Source organism: Glycine max, chromosome 10 (genome assembly GCF_000004515.6).
Source record: "Glycine max cultivar Williams 82 chromosome 10, Glycine_max_v4.0, whole genome shotgun sequence".
Classification (NCBI taxonomy): domain Eukaryota; kingdom Viridiplantae; phylum Streptophyta; class Magnoliopsida; order Fabales; family Fabaceae; genus Glycine; species Glycine max.
Window position 1 is genome coordinate 50,485,342 of NC_038246.2, and position 23,278 is coordinate 50,508,619.

The 23,278-nt window shown below is 30.8% G+C and overlaps 2 protein-coding genes and 1 pseudogene across 2 annotated transcripts; 1 reads left to right on the forward strand and 2 right to left on the reverse strand.

Annotated features, from left to right (window-relative positions):
• Positions 1–135: 135 nt before the first annotated feature.
• Positions 136–3,443, reverse strand: LOC100802007 (serine/threonine protein phosphatase 2A 57 kDa regulatory subunit B' beta isoform). Its single transcript, XM_003535710.5, has 2 exons — positions 1,801–3,443; positions 136–1,318 (listed from the first exon to the last, which is right to left on the reverse strand). The coding sequence occupies exons 1-2, from the start codon at positions 2,836–2,838 to the stop codon at positions 983–985; spliced, it is 1,374 nt and encodes a 457-aa protein (XP_003535758.1). The 5' UTR covers positions 2,839–3,443; the 3' UTR covers positions 136–982.
• Positions 3,444–3,904: 461 nt separating this feature from the next.
• Positions 3,905–8,275, reverse strand: LOC100802529 (probable polyamine transporter At1g31830; annotated as a pseudogene).
• A 7,908-nt stretch (positions 8,276–16,183) lies between these two features.
• Positions 16,184–23,231, forward strand: LOC100803054 (hippocampus abundant transcript-like protein 1). The gene is made up of 14 exons (XM_003535711.5): positions 16,184–16,560; positions 18,386–18,497; positions 20,054–20,166; positions 20,261–20,383; positions 20,493–20,692; positions 20,811–20,886; positions 21,277–21,363; positions 21,507–21,587; positions 21,704–21,736; positions 21,818–21,871; positions 21,974–22,015; positions 22,225–22,303; positions 22,404–22,474; positions 22,616–23,231. Exons 1-14 carry the CDS (start codon positions 16,396–16,398, stop codon positions 22,709–22,711), a joined length of 1,332 nt encoding a protein of 443 aa, XP_003535759.1. The 5' UTR covers positions 16,184–16,395; the 3' UTR covers positions 22,712–23,231.
• Positions 23,232–23,278: the final 47 nt, after the last annotated feature.

The window sequence follows — 23,278 nt, forward strand, 5'->3', positions numbered from 1 at the left end:
AAAATTTTAACAATGCCATAATACATAATTGTAGCGTGAAATAATAAAAAGTTTAAATATAATTTTGGTTTTTTTAATTTAATGTTTTTCATTTTTGTTCTTGTCATTTTTTTTTCTGTTAGTTCTTATAAAATGTGTTTGTTTTATTTTTTTGTCTTGAATGTTTTAGATAATGCTTTGAATGGGAAAAAAAAGTATTTTGAACAGTGAAAAAAAATGTTTTCTAAAACATTTAAAGGATGCAAAATAAAATAAATATATTTTTCAAGAATTAAAAATAAAATTACAAAAACAAAAATGAAAAAATATTAAATTACAGGAAAAAAAAACATATTTAAGTCACTTAAAATTCAAAGTGAAATTTGGACCTAAAACTTATTGGATTAATAGTGAAAGCAGAATTTAATGTTTGTGATTTGGACAAGTCATTTTTAAGACCTAAAATTGGCTTAGAAAGGCTCGATTAATTATCTATTTGTGATAATGTTAATTTAATGTTTTTATAAAATATATAAAATACGTGAGCACGTCTAATGTTCGGTTAGAACCAATTGGACAAGTTAAAGGTTAAAAGGGTATTTAAATCCTTGCTTCCGTTGAACAGCAAACGATATTCTTTTTATCCTCCAATGATTTTACAAATTTACCCATTTAAAATTATTCGGAATACACTTTTAACTTTTAGACCCAATAATATAATTTAGTATAACATGATAATATTTTTATATTAATTTAATCTATTCATATTATAGAGACTAATACATAGCAGTTGATCACATAGGCGTGTTACGATTCTATGTTTCTGTATATTTTGGTCTTCTATTGAATATCACGAACACCAGCTGCCATTTTCTGGTCTGATATGTTGATGTTTGTCATTGTTAACAACTAAGCAACTTTTAAACAACTGACCTTGCAATTATTGTTCTTCGTAGGTGGGGGAAAGTTGGTATTGCTAGCACAAATTTGCATACATTAATGTTTAGTAAGAGACACGTATATAACGTGGATTGAGAAACTGATTCTTGGCAGCTTCCAATTCTATTCTTTCCCATCTCTTTTTTCTCTTGATATCTTCTTGATGTGCCACTGATTCTTTAGCTTCCATGTCCATGAGACCCTTTGAATACAGATCTGGTTCCATTTCTTCCAGCATCACCTTCACACTCTCTGTTAGTTGCCTCACACTCTTGCTCCAATGCCACTTCAGGTTCTTTTCCATGCCTTCTACAATCACAGTAAATACTTCTACTGTTCCTATTAATGCCATTTTCACAAACTGCTCATTGTTCCACACATAGAGTGCACGCTCGGCTACCTAAACCAAATATATATGTATCATAAAATGAAATCTCTGTTTATCAAATCCAAAATTTAGAAAACTGACAATGGAATAATAAAGACATGAGGGTGAATACAGTCAAGTAAATTGTGAGCTTAACTAGTACTCTCTTCATCTCAAAATAAGTGTTATTTTAGCTAGACAAAAAAAAAAGTTAATAAATAGATGAAAGATAATAATAATTTTATAAAATTAATCTTATTAAATGGATAAAAGAGAATAGTATTAATATTAGATTAAAAACTAAAATGATATTTATTAAGAATATGGGTGGGTTAAAAAAACCCAAATGTGACACTTATTTGGAATAATTTTTATTTCCCAAAGGCGAGTGTCCTCTCGGAACAGATGGAGTAAAATACAAATAGCTAGCAGTTGAATAAAGAGCAGAAAGCATGATGAACATATAGTAATTTTGAGTAGAGTAAAATTATGGAGATTAATAAAAGTTATTATACCTGGGAATTCCAACTGTTTATGCATTTTGTGATCTGGGTACATAAGGGCAAGGCCAATTTACGATACTGGTCAGGGTCTAAATTCTCGACCAGATCTTCCAATTCCCCAATTAGCAAGATTTCTTTTTGACAGTTTGTGACAGGCCAGTACTTCAAAATTCCTCTAACAACAACTCCTCCAAGCATAGGCTCCTTCTGCACAAATTGTGACACGCAATAAGCCAATTGCCTATGGTACACTTGCATCCCCTTTGTCTTGTGTAGAGGAATAAGCACTCTCATGAGGAACAGCTTGTGCTCTTCCTTGAGTGGCACGGTAAAGCCATTGATTATGGTTCCCCATATCTCAAGCAAGTCCCCAATCCCCGGATGCTTCTCTGTCTCAAACACATAGTTCAAGAGCACCTCGGTCATCCATTTCCTCATCAAGGAACGATCAGCGATGAACTTCGAGTATATCTTGTGATACACGTTTTTCAAACTCTCACGCTCCCTTGGATCCTCAGACTGAAAAAGTGCTTGGAGATTGCGGAGGAAACAATGATTCATATGTTCTCTCAGTACTTTTTGGTCTGTGCTGTTAACAAGCTTCAGAAGTATCTCATAAACTATTTGGAGATGTGACCAAAGGGGTGAAAATATAGAGATGGGGTCTTCTTCTTCTGGCAATTCTGTGATGGAATTAGAAGTAGGGTTGGAAGGTGGAGGGAGTGGCCTGAAGAGGTTTGCTGAGATCATGGCCACTAGAGGCCCCAAAACTTTTTCATGCACTGGCTTCTTGGAGGACTTCAATATGGAGACTAGTCTTGTGAGTTGAAGCCTCTTTGAGTCTCTTTGTGCAGGAGATTCTGAAGGGTCAGAGAAGGTGAAAACAAAGGTGCAGTAAGAAATGGCGGAGAGAAGTTCTTCATTTCCTGAAGGAGAAGATGGGATGATGAAATGAGGACTCTCCTGCAGAAACATTTCATGGAGTGTTTTTGGGTTTTTCTTTGGGCTGCTTGTTGATGATGGTGTTGGTGACACTTTCTGGCTCAACATGTTTTTCTTTTTCCCTTTGTTTCTTCTTTCACTACAAGAAATTTCGCTGTTAGCGAGGAACCAAACCTGCTTTTTTCTCCCGTGGCTATATTTTTTCCATCATAGAGCTAAAGTGATGGAGAGAAAATATGGAAATGTTGTTCTATAGTAAGTAACACGTTTGTTTTGGCTCACACAAAAGCCAAAAGCGGCGATGCCTTTGCACAAGAAGCGTTGGAATTCCCGATCTGTTGTCAAAATCATTAGAACTGCCACGTTCTTGTGTTGTGAAGGTATCCTCGTAATAACACATTGTTTCTGAATTCTGATCCTTCCATTCGGATTTTGCCACGTGGAATGTTCGGCATATTCATTGGCTTAGTCCTCATCAACAGGTTGTCGCATTTTTCATGAATGGCTTAAACTAAAGACAAACTGCTTCTTAATATATTCATTTGTAGTTGGGAACACTCTTGAGTTCTATTATGTGTCTTGCTTGTGCTTCACCGGCCACCAGAATGGATTGTGTTTGGGAATAGAAAGATTTGATTCGAGTCATTTTCTTTTTCTTTAGCACATGACAATGTTGTGTTTGGATTGAAAAAGACAAAACAAATCTTGTATTAGACCCATCCTTTCCATTTCCAGAGTTAAGCCTACAAATCCTACTTCTTTGTGTCTTTCTTGCTAAATTGATAAAGAAATAATAATAATAAAATTTTGATTCAAGGCCTAGATCTAACAAAACAGGCAGGCCTTCAGCAGGAAAAAGAAAAACACAAATGAAAAATAAAACAGAGGAAGCACACAAGACAGAGAAAATTAATTACCCTTTGGAATTGTAGTCACAAATTGTATATTTGACATAGTGAAAAACTGACAATGACATTATGGAGTAAATAATGGTTACTTAATTACAAACTGTTATCTATGGTATTCTTTTTTTTTTTACTTTTAGAATAACTATTTAAAAATCAAACCAATAATTTTTTTTTATTACTTAACAATATAAAACTTCCTACACAGTGCATAAAATATATAAACTACTCATCTTAATGGCATAGACATAGGAGCATCAAAGATACAATTGAACAGATAAACATGAAAGATGCATTAGGGGGAGGAAAAGAGAAAGGCTTGCATTCAATCCTCACAAAAGCTTTATGATAAATACAACAAGTTCTAGGTAGCATAAATATCTGGAAGATCAGGATTATCAGAGAATCTAAGCCATCTTTTCTGCTCCAAATATTTTAAACAAGGCCTCAAAACAAGCCCTGTGATCACAGCTGAGAAGCTTATGATGGATACCTTGAAAGAAGCAAGAGCTAAAACCACAAATATCAGTAGTGATGGAAGCACACACATCAATATTGCTCCCGTTTCCCCAACAGGCACTTTATAAAGCCTCTCAGCATATGGAAATTTCCTCCTTAACTTAACAAATGCCACAAACTCCATAAGCATCCCAAAACAGTACAAAAAGTTCTCAGCAGCAACTATCTCTTGAAAGCTCAACCATGAGAGCAAAACCACACCAGATGCAGAGAACAAAATGCCTACAAGAGGGGTCCCAAAACGTGACCTTTTAGCAAAGAACTCAGGAACCATGCCTCTTTCTGCCATTCCCAAAATATCTCAGCCACAAACATCCCCATATTTGACAAAGCAGATGCTGCATGAACCCAACTCCTTAACCAAACCCCTCCAATCACTCTAGCAACTTCTGAGAAGTAACCATCATACCATATCTCACGGTTAACTAGCATAACTCCAGTTCCCACCAGAAGTGGTAAAAAGTACCCCAAAACAACCAACATAACAGCATAGAAAAGAGATCTTGGGAGGGTTTTACCAGGATTATCCACTTCTCCTGAAAGGGTACTAATTGAGTCCCAATAGTTCAAATTCCAGAAGAGAGTGTTCATGTACAAACCCCAGTTTACTTTGTTCAAATCCACCATGATCCACCTAGTTGGTTTTATTCTAGGAATTGCTATAATTCCCATAACCATGAAAGGAAGTAATGAAAAGATTCCCAACAATATTGCAGCCCAACCCACTACGGTTAAGCCCCTATAGTTCATGTGAGAGCTAAAACTAAAACAACCACTGCTATGATCCTTGGAAAGCCACCTCCTAAAGCTGGGATAGCTGACTTAAGGTAATCCAAAAATAGAACTGGATATCAAGCATTGTCAATGACTCCACTGAGCCATTTCTTTCAACCTAGTTGGAAAGCCCAGTTAGATGAAACCCAAGCCACATAGCCACCAGTTTCTGGGAACATAGTACCCATTTCTGCAGTTATGAGTGCTTCTGGAACACTCCAAATGAATGGGAAAACGGAGAAACCAAGGAATGCCAACAATGGATCAGCTGCTAATATGGGCTTTTATTACCTATGGGTAAAATTTTATCCATTTTTTCAATCAGGTATATTTTAAAAAATTATCTAAAATAGGATAAATTATAAAAGGTGTTATAACTTCTGAATTGGTAATATTTATTATGACTTAATTAAAGTCATAAAATTATTTATGATTTTAGTTTTATTTTTTTTACAACTTTCAAGTTATAAATTTTTTAAAATTAAAGTTGTAAAATTATTTATGATTTTATTAATTTAAGATTTTGTTTTACGATTTTAAAGTCTTCAAATCTTTTTTTTTCTTTTTTTTAAGATTTATGACTTTGAGGTGTAAACTTGCTTTTAAAAAAAAACTACTTTTTTCTATTCGTACACCTGTTTTTGTTTTGTTAACCTATTTTTTTTCATTTCATAAATCTGTTTTTTCTTTTAAATTTATAATTTTTTATGGTTTTATTTTTATTTTAAATAAAAAATTAAAAAATATATTCAAATATAATAAATAATATTAAGTTGACTTAAAAATATATAACATGTTTTAAATAATAAAATATTAAAATACAATAATAACATATCAAATAAAATCATAAAAAAATATACTAATAAGTAAGTAACTTTTCAAAGTCGTAAACCTTTAAAAAATAAAAAACAAATAAAAAAAAGATTTTACGACTTTAAAGTCGTAAAAAAATAATATTTGAACTGAAATCGTAAATAATTTTATGACTTCAATTAAATAAATAAATAAAAATTCGTAACAGATGTTACGACTTTTGATTTAAAAGTCGTAATACTTGTTACGACTTATCTCGTCTTGGATAATTTTTTAAAATATATTTCCGATTGAAAAATTGGATAAAATTTTATCTCTAATTGGTAAAAAAGCCACTAATATGAATTAATGGTAAGATAATACCATATTGATTGAGAATCCCGATGCTTGGATTGAAGTTTGTGAAGATGACTTTAGATTATATTATTTTCTCCTTTTCTTATTAATTCTAATTCATTCATTCATTAACATTAAGATAATTGATTAATGTAATTGAGAGTATTAAATTTGTTTTATACTAATATTTTTTTTTCTAAAACTACTCCAGTGAATAAAATTATCATTTAAAAAAAATACTTATACCATTTCATAAATAAGAAGTGTTTCCATACAATAATATAGAATCAAATGAAAAATATGATGACTAGCAAAATATCTTGATGTTATAGTAAGAGAGTGAACAACATAATTAATGCATGAGAGTTTTAATTGAGCAGAGGAAATATAACATAATAAGGCTTTGAGGATGAGGGGGTATAGGTGAAGGGCGATGGGGAACGGAGGAGCACGGCGGGCAGCGGCTAACGTGGAGGTTGTGCACGCTCTTCTCATTAATTCTACTACCATATGTGGAATGCCCATACTTCAACCATTTAAATTTTAAAAATTTAAAAAAGGAAAGTAACAGGACTTTAATTATTATTATTTTTTAAAAAATATTTATTCTTTATGAATTTTAACTATGATATAATGTATATATTTTTTATTTATTGTAAATTTTAGTTATATGTATAAAAATGAAACAACCTCTTATCTCTTTTAATATATCATTTTTATGTTTTGCAAGAAATTATCAATAACACAAAATAATGTTGCATCATAATATAAATTATTTATCCTAAATAAAAAATATGATTTATATGTTAAAACTACTTATTTATAAATATTTTTAATGGTGATATAATTTATATATTAGTTTTTTTTAAAAAAAATTAGATTAATAAAAATAAACAAATGTTCTATGCATTATACACACTAAAATACTATTTTCCTAATTAATAATTTAAGAAATTATCTTCTAGTAAAAAAAATTAAAACACTAATAGTTACTAATTAGCCTTTTTCTATTTACAATAAAATGACTTATAAGTCATAGAAAACTTTATGTAGAATGTTATACTTTAATGGGGAAAGAGCTTAACTTAGTTTTAATTAATAAAATTAACTTGAGTTAAACTTGACATAAGTTAAACCATTAATCTCGATAATTAACTAAAGTTATTTTCATCTTTATTGATTACGACTTATGATGAGATTATAATAATCCACAAGAGAAAAAACAGTATTTGATTCAGCATCTACATCTACTAGGACTGGATAGTGATTCTTCTGCTACTGAAAAGATCAGTAGAAATAACAATAAAAATATGGTTACTTCAAAATACCACCGAACACTCAAATGTCCCATCTAAAATTTCTACTTCAACTGAACAGTAATTGTGAAAGTGAGATCAGGAACTGGAACATCAAGAATCCCCTTCTCAAACATGCTTTCCCATCATCAACATAATTGCTTCTGCCTCAACGCTGCCACCCTTTTCCACGCTTTTTTTGCCTTCTTTTCTCAGACACTTAAAATATTATAGTATAATTGATAGTACTATCTTTCAATTATAGATAGACATACAATTGATTTTTATTTATAATAATAACATTAAAAGTCTATGTTGAAAATGATTTCTAACTTAATCACACTATGAAGACCTTTACTATCAAAATCAAACTCTTTTGGTAAAATTGCATGACCACCAAAAAAGAAAAAATACATAACCTAAACTAGCTTGGAGTTGGGAAAAGGACTGGAGTTTATACATTAGCCAATCAATCAAATAAAAACTAGAATGAATAATAATGAAAAATCCAAACACATACAGTTACACTAATTTATCTTCAGGGATGCTTTGTAGGACAGGACTCCAGCACTTCTGGTGATTCCCATTGGCTCTGGACAAATACTTTTTCTTCCTCAACAGATTCAATCGTTGTTCCACTGAACAAGATACAGACATTTTTGACTTGACACCACCATTCATCACTTCCACCAGCTGCTTTAACTCGCTCTTTCTAACCACAATCTTCATCCTCACAACCCCTCCAACTTCCTCTGTGCATGAAACTACACCTACCCCTCCATTTCCCTTTGGATTAACAATATTGCTTTCCAACACACCCTTTGCTAATCTATTCTTCTTTTGCTTCTGATGACCTTTCAACAACTCATACCCTCTCCTCAATGAAGCAGCCTTTAACTCCATTCTTCTCAAATTACAATTTTGTATGTGAATATATGTCACTAGTTATAAGCTATCTAGAGATATGAATGAATTATGAAAGTTGAAGCTGCCTTGAGCCAACCTTGTAGATGTGTATATATAGAGATGAATGAATCTAAGTTGATAAAAATATTGGTCGCGTTATCTGGCATTCCTTGCTGTATTAAATTTAATTTATTAAGCAGAGTCAATGGGTAAAATATATATAGAAGGAGGTGCCATTATGATAAAAACTCTACGGACTATCATGCTGAAGTAATAAATATTGAAATCAAGTTCTCCAACCGATCACATGGCCTCTATTGAAGTTTGCGGCACTTTTTGTTGTTTGTTGGGCCAATTATAATGAAAATGACACGTTTGCATGGAGTGGAGTTGTTTCATGTTAAGTAAGCGTGTTATCTTATCTGCAAACTATATATACAAGTTAGATTCTCGGTGGAGATGGGCACAGAAAATTGTTTCAACTCATAACCGTACAGACTTTCTTAATATAAACAATTGCGAATCATAGTTGGCACTGGCAGTTATGGTGGAGGTTAGTGTTAGGATGCCTGGAGAATTTACACCCAAATTTCTCCCACAACATAGATTAGATTAGCTATGGCCTATATAGAGTCTCATATAAAATGTTTTTTTTAAGAGGATAAGTATTTTTTACAAGAAATAAATTTGTTCAAGTTGAATTGAATAAAGTCACTTTGAGTCACAAAATTTTCTGTCGCAATTACGTATCCAATGTTCTAACTTGATACTACGAACACTAATTCATGGGGTATATAAAATTTGTCTAATAATTGAGCTATGTTTACTTTAGTTTAGCCCGTTTCTACTTTATAATTCTCTTGAATCTTTCCTCTACCTGCGGTTTGGTATCACGCTTTTTTTTTTTTTTTATTTGTTTCCATTTTATATAGTTTGTGAAGAAAAAAAATATACATTTCTTGTAGCTGTCATTATTCGTATTTATTGGCTCGCACTGTTTGACAAAATTTTAGTTGAATGTTGTATACTTTCTAGATTTTTCTCTCCGCAGCCTCACTTCGTACATAGAGAACAGAGATGGCTAATAATTTTTTGTTGAATGTGGAATTGAATTTTAACGCGAAGTTATATATATAAAGATTAGCTTACTTCAAGATTAATTCTTTATTTTTATCATATTTTTTTAAAAATCTAATAATTAAAATTAATTATTTATTATAACCATTAAATTTTAACCAAATAAATGATAAAAATAATAAATAAATCTTTAAGAATTAGTGCACCTCACAAGAGGATACAATTTTATAATGAATAACTCTTTAAGATCCTTCCATATATTTTATACTATGGTTCATGTCAAAATCAGATTTTGCTGTGAATAATTTCAAAAGGCTTTTATTTTAGCATGATTCGTCTCAAGTGCACCTCACAAGATATTATATTATTATTTAATGGTTACGGGCCTTAAGGCCATGTGGATGTGTATATACTTTTAAGTCTGAGAAGAGAACAATATTTTCTAAGAACGGAACCCTCATCACATAAACATAAACTGCGTGTGACGGTTGTCTAAAGCTTCACTTTTTAATATATTTGTTATTAATATTTAATTTGGCAAACTTTTTATAAGAAATAAAACTTGTCTATAGTTTAATAAGTTTCACACAAAATTCATTCACATAAATAATATATTTTAAAAAATAATTTTAAATATTCTTATATAATGTCCTATTAAGAATTAATCTTCTTATCTATTAGATAAGATTTTTTATATTTTTAAAATATTAAAACCATTTTTTTTATTTATTGCTTCATTTATAAAATATTAGAAGAATTAATAAAAAGATATAACGTTACTTTTTACTATATATGTCAAATAGTATTTTATCCATTTTTGAAAGATTATCTCATAGCAACTTTCACATTCTCTCCATTTAATTTTGAAATAAATGTAGAATAAAATTAGCTTCTTTTTGTATTAAAAAGTTATAATTAAAAATTGTTATAATTTTTTTTGAAAAAAATTCCTAAACGTGAAGCAAAGTGTAAAAAAACACGGTTAGTTGGTGACATGAGTCACAAGAAAGTCACCGCCATCTCCTGCTATAGGTGAGGACGAAGGCTAGCGCGGATAAGTAGAGAAACAATTAATATAATTGATGTGTGTATCGAGTTCTCGAGTATAATAATATATAATTAGGTTAAATATTTAGAAATAGAGTTTGATGGATCAATAATAATTTTATCCGATTCAAATTGGTGTCATGACGAGTAAAATGGATGAAAACATTGAAAAGGAAGAATTGGAAACTAGAGGTGTATATGATTCTGATTACAGATAAGTGACTATTTTTCTGTGCAACAGAAATACAGCATGGAAAGGAGGATATGCTTGATGGTGGATTGCATGTTTTGGTGACAAGCGCCAACCTAGCTTGCTAACAAATTTTATCAAAGCAAGGGTCGTTCTGTCGTGCTGGAATATCTTTCTGGCATTTCATGCGCCAAAATGACGAAATGGCCAGCTCCATTTATAATAAAGAAAGAGCACATATCTAGCCATATACTACTGCTCTTCATATTTAGTTATGTAAAGGATTACAAAAACCAGAAATTATTTCTAATAAATTGAAAAACTTACATATTATGTAGGCATTAACCAAGACCATAGATATATGGTAGTCTAGGATCATCTAATTATTTCTTTACAAAAAAGCACTTATAACCTTTCGTTCGGACATTAACTAATTTCAGCTCATAATCGAGCTCTAGTCTCATTTGAGGTTCGAAGACATGACCATTCATGGAGTCATCCATATGATGGAGAAAGCGAACGAGTATTGATCTTTTACGTACACACCAGAGAAACAAACATAACACAACTTGAGTGGACATGTATAAACGATTTTCAAATTGTTCTCTAAAGGTCTTCTCTCACTTGAACAACACTTATGTTCCATTGGAAGAGCTTCTAAGTAACTTATTTGAACTTAAATTCGTGTCTAAGATTTTGATCAAATTTTATGTAATTGGGTAAATTAAAATATTAAGCAACATGTCATGGACGTGAATATTGATGGAGATTAATTGATATATGTGATCTGATCATACAGTAAATTTTCCTAGGAACTTAAATCTCTTCATCGGAAAGGTTACCAGTTAAGTGTGAAGCTTGCAGACCATGCATATATACGTGTCTTAGTCTTAGGATAAGGATGAATATGAATTCTGGAACATTGCATGAGAACAACATTTTTGTCCCAAGTTTGCAGTCTACTTCCCACGTTTAATGAGGGTTGTGAGTCACTGCATGTTGTGGGTTTCAGAGACAAGTGACTCAAACAACAAGACGAACTAACTCAGAATCAGCCTCACAATCTCATTCTCAACAACATGAATATCCTTAAGGATAAATACTGTAAGGGTATAATTAAGAAATGGAAAAAGATAACTGATAAGTTCTTTTTCCAAAAAATAGAAAGAAAAAAAAAGGAGAGAGAGTGTGAGAAAGAGAAAAGAACATATCTCTGCAACAGTACAAAATTTTGTATTGTTAAACATTTTTTTAAAAAAAAACAACATATATTAATTGGAAAAAAATTAAGGTGATTTTAATAAAAAAAATTTACTAAAACAGATGTTATTTTATGTTTAGATACAAAATATTTTTTTAAAACTTGTAAAAGTGTTTAATTAGTATGAGATAACACAAAAGTAATTTTTCTTAAGAAAATGATATAGACAATAATTATACTTACTGAAAAACATAAGTTCGAATTAAAAGTATTTTAAATGTTAAAATTTTAATATATCAATTGATTATGCGATAAACTTTTAATTAGTCTTTTACATAATGATCCATTGGAATTAACACATTTCTAGATTTCTATTGATTTTTGTAAGTAGATATATTAACATCTAAATAGATCTGACATATATAATCACAGTTTCAGAAACAAATAGCCACAAATAGTTAGCCCTCCTTCTAATTCATCAACAATCCAAGTTTCTCACCGTGCTAGAATTTTGTTTATACAAATTACAAATCCATGTCCCATTCCCATCTAGTTGCAATATGTGACTTCTTTTGCTATAGTTACGTACTTTCAACTATATATATGATATGTTTATTTTTTAGATTGCAATACTTTTGCCAAAACGATCTTAATTACACATATCGAAGGTAAATATAGATGTTTTACATTTTTCTTGTTATTAAATTTTTTTTTTCTACAATTCTAAAATTAGTTAATAATTATCCAATAACCTTACCTTGTTTACAATATTAAGCAATCTCTAACTATTCTATAATTTATTAAAACTATTTTTTACAACTCAAATTCTTTTAAAGATTCAACACATGCATGCCTTTTTTCTTTTCTTGTGATTTTTTATTTAGACTATGGTATGATTGGGATAGCAATGGAACTTTATAATCTTCTTCCACAGTTATCAAATATCTAATGCCTCTATAAGTAATTTTCTTCTCACTTTTCAAAAGCCATAGTTTTAATTTCTCTTTGAAAGATAGGAGGAGAAACTTGTGAAAGATTTGTTTTAGATTCCATGTCATAGATCCTGTAAGAATAGACAACTCTTGATGCCAATTGACTTTTTTTATCAGACAATTAATTGAGAACAACAGAGGCAAAAGGAGGAGAAAAAGGAATTAAAGAATAATATTTTCTTATTTTAATTAAAGAGAAGAAAGATGCAAAAATGCAGCAATGGGATTCAATATTTATTTATGAACTTTTTGCGTGTAAATATTTATTCAATGATGTAACCTTTACATTTCTTGATCTACCAACACAAACAAACTAATAAGCTCTTAAATTGTAGTAGTAACAACTTATTGACTAAAATATTCATTCAACTAACTAAAACAAAAGATATGATCACATTCTGCTATTTTAAAGCAAAAGTTTAACACAAATTAATCCTACAAAACAGTAACAATGAGCGCTATTTAGACCAACTACACAGAAATGCTGAATAATATATTTTCTTCTCTCTCTTTTTTTTTTCTCATTACATGCTCAAGTATCTTTTCCGTTTTGTATCCATATTTATCCCATAAGTATCTTTTCCTTTTTTTTTTTTGTCCAAGAGAATTAATGTTGTATATTCTACTCGGGCCCACAATCTCCAGAGTGAGCCACACCACAATTGGCATCTAACTTGTGACAAAAGAAAAATGTAGACATCCAATACAGATAAGAGAGAAGGTCAATGTAGACATCCAATCATCAAAGAAAAATGTAACTATTGTTATTTTTTAAAAAATTAAATATGTTTAGTATTTTTATTTTTTTTGGAAAGGAATGTTTTATGTTCTTAATATACTGATTTTTGGTTTTGGTTCTTATAAAATTACTATTATTTTTTAAATAATGCTTGTAGTTTTTTAGTTTTAACCTTTGTTATTTTCTTTGAGTCCTTTTAATATGTAGATCAATTATTTTTAATTCCTATCAAATATTTTTCAAATGATTAATTTAAAATAAACAAAATATTATTATAACTAAAAAAATATATTTAATCCTTAAAGAAAAGAGAAAAAAAGTTACTATGGGGACAAAAAGAAATTATAGTGAGATCATAAATCAATAGCCGAAACTAGATACTTCAACCGCTGCTCAAGTATTCCCGATTCACCCCTTTCAGCCGAAAAACAAAAGCATTTGCTTCTTTGTTAAAGTGGCAAAAACCTAGTAAGTTGTTCTGTAATTCACCCATAGTCACTACTTTTGAGACTAGATAGAGAATTCTTTACTTTTAATTCTTGCATGAGGCTTATATATGCACAGTTAATTAAAATTAAAATAATATTACGATTTTTAATACGGACCTAATCATTTTTATTATTATTTTAATACATTTTTATTTTTAATTTGTTGTACCTGGTACTATAGCATTATGCTATTTAAGGATTACACAAAGGGTTAATTGAATTTTTATTTCCTCAATTTTTTTAGTTCCTAACTTTTAGTTCATCAATTCTTTTTTAACAAATTTCAACCCTTGTTAATTTTCCATCTGCACTTTTAGTTCTTAAAAAAAAATTGTCTATTTTTAGTCTTTTATTTATTTTTATTGCTCAAGATTAGTTCTTATTTTGTCTATTTTTAATCCCTCACTTTTATATATTTTGAACTAATTTTGAACAATAAAAATAAATGAAGAATTAAAAATAGACTAAAACTTTTTAGAAACTAAAAATGCTGACAAAAAATTAAAGAAAAATAAATTTTGAAAGACTAAAAATTGAAATCTGGAAAAAAAGAGTTACAAAAAACTTAATTAATCCAACACAAATTTATGCTATAAATGTAGAACGATACCGAGTCAAAATGCAATCTCTTTCTATATATATTCTATTCCCATTCTTAATTGGAGTTTAATATATACACTGTCTATAAAGAGAGATAACTAAAAGAATTGAAAAAGAAAAAGATGAAAAAAATAAAAAAGACAAAACTAAAGTTTGCTTGATATTTCTCTTTTTGTTTACATGTTGAATAATTTCTACAGTTTGCTTTCTCTTTTTTGAGAAAGAAAGGGACCCGAAATGCCCGATTGCTTTCTTCAAAATATAATTAGCGAACATTTTAAGTCTAATTGCAAATCATTCACCGGTAGAATTAAAATGAGTTTTGAGTCGTTGCCTATTTTTTTTTTCTGGTTAAAACTATATTCATATTCAACTAATTAACATACCATAACCATCCCAATAATGATGGCAGGGTGCCTTGCACGTATTTAACCATTTCTTGTAGGAAACTGCGCGCAAAGGTCATTTCACGTTTTTGTCATCATTAGGTTAAGCTATTCACGCACTATAGATATATGATATTCCTCTCCTCTTTAATTCAATTAAGAAATTCAAATTATAATTCGAACTGCTTATATATCTCTATTTATGATTCTATGCAGGATATTGGATAACTTGGTGAACTACTAAGTCCAATAATGAAGTTAGTATCGTTTACTCAATTGATTACTCAAGTGCCCTACTCTATCATTGTCCATTAGCTTCTAATTAAGCTGTTCACTCAATCCATTGACTATGACGACCTGAAATTCTCTTCAAATCCAAGCGAAAATAAAATGGTAAGAAAGTAAAAAGTTGAGAAACAAAATATTTAAAATTTAGAGGGTCTTTACTCTTTAGGATGATTCTCCTCTATTAATTTGTTTTCCACTATGTTATTTTTTCTCCCAGCTAAATTCATTTCTACTGTATTTTAACTTTTGATTCATGTAACTAAACTTGAACACTCAACAGCTTTTCCATATCTAACATGTTTAATTTCTTGCCGGGCCGAAAGTGGAAATGTCGCATTTCTCATAGCCAAATATTTAACCACCGCTAAAATATATTTTTTTTCCCAAATATATATATGTGTTGGGTGTGTAAATTAAGTCAAGAGAAACTTAATTTACACCTCGAACAATATATATATTTTTAATGGCTATACTAATTTCTCTTTTTTTTTTCTTCTTTCCCTTGTTCCTGATTTTCAACCATCAACTACTATATATAAGGAGACATACTACAAGATTCAGTATGAAGAAATAGCGGTTATCTAAACAAAAAAAAAAAAAGAAAATAGAGTAGTTTGTAATAAAGTAAGAGATAGAAAGAGATGCCACGCCATCTATGTTGAAAATGGAGGCCAAACGTGACGTTCACACGAAGGTGAAAGTTGCATGCGATTGCTGTTTGCTGAATGCTCCCCACAACGCAATGCCAACACAATACGGTAAATCCAAAAAGCCATGAACTTTCGTTAAGGCCCTCACAAAATACTTTCAGCAACTTGGAAGCTACGTCTCTTGGTCCTTTTGCTTTGCTTGGTTGCATTGTTGTTAATATCTTAAAAGGACATTTGGAATCTTCTTTTCTCTCTCTTGGTCACACTCTCACTCCACACTCACTTGGGTACAAGACACAACCAACCGAACCATAGTAGCAACAATAATATGCATATAAACTTGTTCCATTTATTTCAGCAAGCGTACCAAACATTTTCCTGAGTACACTTGTGGTGTGGGGTGTACTATTTAATATTTAGAGCAAGTGAAGTGAGAAAAAGTAATTGATACGTTTAGGGATGGAAGGATTAGGAGGACTGGGCCACCTTTTTGTGACAATGTTTGTGACGGGGTTTGGTGGTGTCATAGTTCTTCCGGCAATCACCGACGTTACCATGGCTGCACTTTGCCCTGGCCAAGATCAGTGTTCCCTTGCCATTTACCTCTCTGGCTTCCAACAAGCTGTTAGTATATATCATCATTTTCTCTCTTTAATTATTTCCTCCGTTAATTCAATTTTCATTTTCTGGGTTCCATGTTTCTGGTTACAAATGGTGATTTCAATTCTTTCATAGGCCACGAAGATACTTTCATGTTGTTCATTCTAAATTTCTTTCAGTACTCTTTGGCAACATACATGCTTCCATGCATTAACAATGGGTGGAAATTAATTAACTGATATGCCAGGACGATTTCGTAACTATCTTGATATATAGTCATCAATTTCATGTAAATTGGCTTTCGAACTATATAGTATATACTGTTTATTTTCTCAATTCTGGTGGGCGCGCGGTTGAAAATACACGTGGCGGTAGACTTCATCTGGTGCTAACTTTCCGGAATCGCAACCATTAATGTTGTATGGTAGTATATTAATATTCTTTTTTCTTTTTTCATGTTCACACTTCACAATTTTTAAAACAATCCTGTGCAATATTTTAAAACTATACATAATACAACAAAAAATATGTGAGTTTTTATAAAATAAAAATTAGTGTCGAGATAGAGAAAAAAATATATAACATTTTTATAATACTAGTTTTTCTATAATTTTGTTGTACAAATTAAGATAATTTCTCAAAAAGAAGAAAAATATCATCCAAAAACATATGTATTTATCCACCTATAGGCAAGGCTTTCATTTGGGGGGAGACTTTCTCAGTCGTATAGAGAAAAAGTGTTCATATAATATTTTTTAGAATAAAGCATACGACAAAGAAAGACAGAAAGAAGTGTATAATAAGATAGTTGATGCATTAAAAAGACAAAAAAAAAAAAAACATACTATAGAAAATGTTTTAGAAAAAATATTTTACTAAAAAAATGACTCAATTAAACTGTAACTTCCTATTCTTAGCATCTTCCTAGATAGACTTGATTGTTAGACATAACTTTTTGGGTTGTGAAAATTTGAGAAGGAAGGGAGGTTACTTCATTTTATATGACGAGTACTTCAAGTTTGGGTACGTAATCTATCAATTATGCTATCAATTAAGTCAAACTCAACATTAGTATAAAACAAATTGACGTGATATATCTCGTTATATTCAATTTTCTTTTGTCCATAAATCAGAAACTCACAAGTTATTAATTTGGTTGAACTTGAAAGTCACTTCATGCTATAAAAGCAAAATAAAGTTATGCAAGCAAAATTCGTCTTTTTATGTATAAACATACTTTGTACTTTCACTTTTTAGCTGCGCTGTATGTGTGCATGACATCCATACTTATAAATTCTTCTTGTTACTCAGTTTATATATAGTTCACATTTTGTTGCGCCTGTAAGGTGTGAAATGGGTTAATGAAAGGAGTAAAGAGAAAACAAAAAAGACAAATATAATAAAAAGAAGAAAATGTAAGAAAAAGTCAGTGTTAAAAAAAATCTTATATTACACAATTATACACCCACCCAACCACAATTTACCAACTCTATTAATTTGTGAAATAACCATTGAAATTGCCAAATATTTTTTATTAAACCAATAGCACACACTTTTATTGTGGTCCCCTTTTGGAGACTATGAGCATTCTTTACCTTTGTCTTTGTCTTTCTCTTTCTCTTCAACTTCACTCAAGCCAAGCATAGTTTCTGCTTTACTTTTACGGTTTGGATCAAATTTTGGTTACATTACATGTCCATCAGTGCATGCACTATCCCACTTTAGTAGTGGAATCCCAGGTCAAAAAGATAATTATATATGACCCATGAAATTAAGAAAAAGGAAAAAGAATCAACATGAAACCGATGTAGAAATGGGCACAACTAAATGTGGCTAATTGATATTGCAGATGGCTGGAGTGGGGTCAGTGGTGATGACACCATTAATAGGAAACTTGTCGGACCGATATGGCAGAAAAGCGTTGCTCACACTTCCTCTCACTGTCTCTGTCATTCCTCAAGGTATTCATGATTTTTATTATTTTTAGTTTTTTCGAAATCTCTTTAAGAACTTTTTTCATTATACTCCCATAATTAACAACCTTTAAAACCCTTATTAGTATCCTTATTTTTTTATGGTTCTTTTCCAAAAGAAGAACTAGTAAGAATGCATTATTGATGAATTCTTGGGCGTGCTCCCTTAGTGGGTAGAAATGAAAATGGGGTGGGATGGGTATTGTGTCTCCATGCTAATTCTTCAACATATTTCTATATATGTCTTTAATATTTAATGGGTTAAAACTTGTTATCTCATTCTGCTGTCTTACACGTTAGATATCAAATATTTTCAAAGTTTTTTTTAATTATATTAAAAATCTGATTTTAGAAAAAAATAAATTAATAGTTACATATTTATTTTTAATTACTTATATATCAATAAATTTATTATAGCACATTTATTTATAAAAATAGTCAAGAAAAAATATTAAATTATATAAAAATTCTAAAATAAAATTTATAAATAATAAATAAAATTTTAATAATTTTATTATCATAGTAAATATGGATACACGGATAATGACATCTTCATTTCAATTCCGATCATAATTAAAAAAATCAGATAATTTTTAAATCCACTCATATCCAATCAACTTATTTCAAAGTCAAGAGGAGTTCAAATGCATAAGGAGTTCAAATGTATAAGGGGGTTTCGTTGTCATATCTATTTGTGGGAAGCCAATTATTTACATATTACGGAACAAAAAAACGAAAAAGTCCTTACCCCATTTCCGATACAAAAGGAATGCCAACCTTTCATTCCATTTCATTTATTTGTAACACTACATAAATATCCATATACTCCTTTTGTCCTTTTTATTTAATTCATATTCATTAAAGTTAAGAATAAGAAAAATCATTCATGCGGATCAAAAAAAAAAAAGAAAAATCATTCATCAAACTTAGTCAGTTTAGTCAATAATATTAAATTTATTAATAATTTATATTATTTTTTAAAATCATTAAAACTCACATTTCATTTAATTACTTTTTATTTAATTAATTAATGTGTGCTAGTTATCTCCAATCTTCACAAGAGAAAAAAATAAATTTATTTTATTAATTTATAATATTTATTATTCATTGGCTTGGTACAAAAATTATAAACTAAGGATATTCTGGTAAAACAGTAACTAAACTCATTTTTATTTTTCATTTTTAAAAATTAAATTTTAGGATATTCTGATAAAAATAAATATTATTTTTTCTTAACCTGGGTTTGAAAGATGGTTCAAAAGTTATCAATACTATGGAATAATAAGGATGAATAAAGTAAAAAATAAAAAATATCTTAATAAAAATTAAACATATGACTCTTTATTTATAAATAAAACAATAAACAACTAAGATATTTGTTTTATTTAATTATTTAAATGTGTTAGTTATTTATTGTTTTATTTATAACTCTTGGCTAATGATGATAACTTTTGGGTTCCTTAAAATATTTTTTGTTTAGCTTATGTGAAGGTTAATAGGCTAAATATTAATTTTATGAATTAATTAATGTGATATATTTGCAGTGATATTGGCATATAGCAGGGATACCCAATTCTTCTACGCGTACTATGTGGTGAAAACTCTGGCTGCCATGGCAGGCGAAGGGTCCTTCCACTGCCTGGCTCTTGCATACGTGGTACTTCTCATTACCAATTGAAATCAATAATCATAAGATATATATAGCATGCAAATCATAACATGTAGTAATAGTGTGGCATTTTGATTATTAGGCAGACAAGGTTCCAGATGGGAAACGAACATCAGCATTCGGAATACTTGCTGGTGTTGGATCAGCATCGTTCGTTGGTGGAACATTAGCTGCTCGTTTCCTATCCACTGCTTTAACATTTCAGGTTCAATTGTCCACTATATTATGGTTCCTAGTTACCTCCATCATTGTAATTAACTATACCCTTGTTTGTGCTTATTTTCCTACATTTACAATTTGGTTTTCTTATTCAGGTTGCTTCAGTCTTGTCAATGGTTGCATTGGTGTACATGAGAATTTTCCTTAAGGATAGTGTACCTGGTGGTGCCATCAGACAGCCATTATTGAAAGTGGTCGAGGAATCATGTGCTGAGGATGATTCAACACCAAAGTCAGCAGGAACATTTAAGAAACTGCCCTCACTGGGGGATTTTATTTGTTTGCTCAAGTGTAGGTACGTATGGCATTGCATTTATCGGTACTGTATAGATTGGATAAAATCTCTGAGGCCACCTTCCTAGTACCAACGTATTTGAAATTTGATAGAGGGTGTTGATCTTGCATTTTTGCAGCCCCACATTCTCCCAAGCAGCTATTGTTTCGTTCTTCAATAGTCTTGCAGATGGTGGCTTGATGGCTGTATTGCTGGTAAGATAATGCTTTCTATATACTCTTTTTCTTCATAGTCAAATCGTGAGATATTGTGATTTTACTTGAGCTTATGGATAGGACCAAACTTAAATTGTGGTTCTTTTAAGTATTTTTAGTATTTTTCTACAGTCAAAATTAAAATTTTACTTTAATAATTTGGGTAAGGTTTGCTTTAAAGGTCTTGAAGTGAAACTTCAATTTTGATTAAAGAACATTAAAACACATAAGCTGTCAGTGGGGTCTAATTTAGTTAATTTAAGTTGTTGTAAACTCCTGACATTCTCTTTAATTCTCATAAATAAATAAAAAAACACCTGAGTTTTATTGCATAATGAAGGATCTAAATTATTGCACAAAGTAATTAATTAAATTTCGTACTACATGCAGTATTATTTGAAGGCACGTTTTCAATTCAACAAGAACCAGTTTGCTGATTTGTTGATGATTACTGGGATTGGAGCCACTCTTGCACAAGTAAGCCTTGAGTCCTAGTACTAGTATAGCTAGTTGTCTGTTATTTTTATTTGTTCTTTAGTCAATTCAATATTCAGTTTCCCAAAATTCCATTGGAAAAGCCACTTGTTCTAATTGCCGTGTGGTTGGTTGTGTACTTGCAGCTATTTTTCATGCCCATTTTAGTGCCTGTAATAGGAGAGGAGAAGCTGCTCTCCACAGGGCTCTTAATTAGCTGCATAAATGTAAATTCAAGTCTCTCTTCCCAAGATTTCTATATTAATATTTACCCCTAAAAGTGTATTACAAATGAGCACACTGAAACTAATAATGACACTTCACTATATATGATACTATGCAGGTCTTCGTCTACAGCATAGCATGGACAGCATGGGTAATTTTCCTCTAACACTTTGTTTTTTTCTTATCACTTTTAGAAATTAACAAGCCTCTAAGACTGTTGAGAACCATGCAGGTACCTTATGCTCTAGCAGGTTGCTCTGTGTTTGCAGTTTTTGTGCGCCCAAGTGTAAGTTTCTTACTTGTATCTGTTACACCCTCTACCGAATTGTTTTTATTTTATTACTACTTTGAAATACTAATCTGATCTCTCACAACATGGCTGACACAGTTATGCAGCATTGCATCAAAACAAGTTGGACCTACTGAACAGGTATCCCTAATGAAAAAAGGACTTGCATTTGACACATTTGCTTAAGCATGTTCTCAGAAAGTTTAGTTAAAACTCAAACAATAATTCTGTTGTTGAAAGTACCTTGGTAGCCTGGACTTGAGTGACAGCTTTGTTAAACTTCAAACTTATATATGCACAGAATTTATCTCTTTTGCTTTTTTAGACTAACTGATCAGTCTTTGATTTAGGGAATGGTTCAAGGATGTCTTTCAGCAATTAGTTCCTTCGCCAACATCATTGCTCCATTAATTTTCAGTCCACTGACAGGTATAACTATTAATTAAGAGAAAAATCTAACGGCATATATAGTACTACTGAATTAGGGGGGGAAAGGAAACTAATAAGCTTCTACATCCATCGTATGCAGCCTTGTTCCTGTCAGAAGAAGCACCGTTTTATTTTCCTGGCTTCAGTCTAATGTGCCTTGGGCTAGCACTGGTAAGATTATCTTTCCACCTCAGCATTCATCATTTAATGTTGGTGCATTAATCATTGATGTAGTTTCTCTTGGCTGACTGAATTTTTCATCATTTGTTAATTGGTTGTCATTCACTTAACACATCGCATGTTGTATTTCAGATGGTAGCATTTTTTCAGAGTCTAATGATTCGTGCTGTTCCTCCTATTGCGGGTGGCAAAATTAGCGGTAACCGCTGCACGGATACCTTGGTCTGAGGAGGAGACTAGAGTGTTTCAGTCAATAAACATAAACTCTTTAAGTTTCATTTTGCCTCGGCAAAAATGTGGTTCATAGCATATCAGACGATAACTTAGAAAGATAGCAAAAGGAATTGCACTGTAAGTGTAGATTCTAGGGTCGACATATATGCTTTGGCACTTGGAGATAAAGAACACCAAATAGCAAAATACAGAAAATAGAACATGAAGTTGGTTCTGAAAAATAATAATCAGGTGAATCAACTGCAGAAGCACAGATTTCTTTACAGTTATGAAGAGGAAATGTGGCACATATTAATGAATCATAGGGTCTCATCAGTTACATATTAACCATTCAAACATTGCAATTTGCAACATTAACCATTGTGTGTAAGCACACCTTTAGGCCTTAGCCAGTTAGCCATATGCTGCCTACATTTCTAGCTAGTATATTTTTCCCAAGTTTCTTTGCGTAGTCATTGGTCAAGGACTTTGTAATTTTCATATTTTATGTAATGGATGGTTGAGTTTTGAAGTATATGAATTTGAACCCTGTAATGCAATATCGACTGATTTTACTATTTA

Coding starts and splice junctions, on each gene's coding strand:
- LOC100802007 (XM_003535710.5), bottom strand. CDS start 2,838: ATGTTGAGCCAGAAAGTGTCACCAACACCATCATCAACAAGCAGCCCA. Junction 1,319..1,800: donor TAAACAGTTGGAATTCCCAG/GTATAATAACTT, acceptor TATTTGGTTTAG/GTAGCCGAGCGTGCACTCTA.
- LOC100803054 (XM_003535711.5), top strand. CDS start 16,396: ATGGAAGGATTAGGAGGACTGGGCCACCTTTTTGTGACAATGTTTGTG. Junction 21,364..21,506: donor TTGGAGCCACTCTTGCACAA/GTAAGCCTTGAG, acceptor GTGTACTTGCAG/CTATTTTTCATGCCCATTTT. Junction 21,737..21,817: donor GCATAGCATGGACAGCATGG/GTAATTTTCCTC, acceptor AGAACCATGCAG/GTACCTTATGCTCTAGCAGG.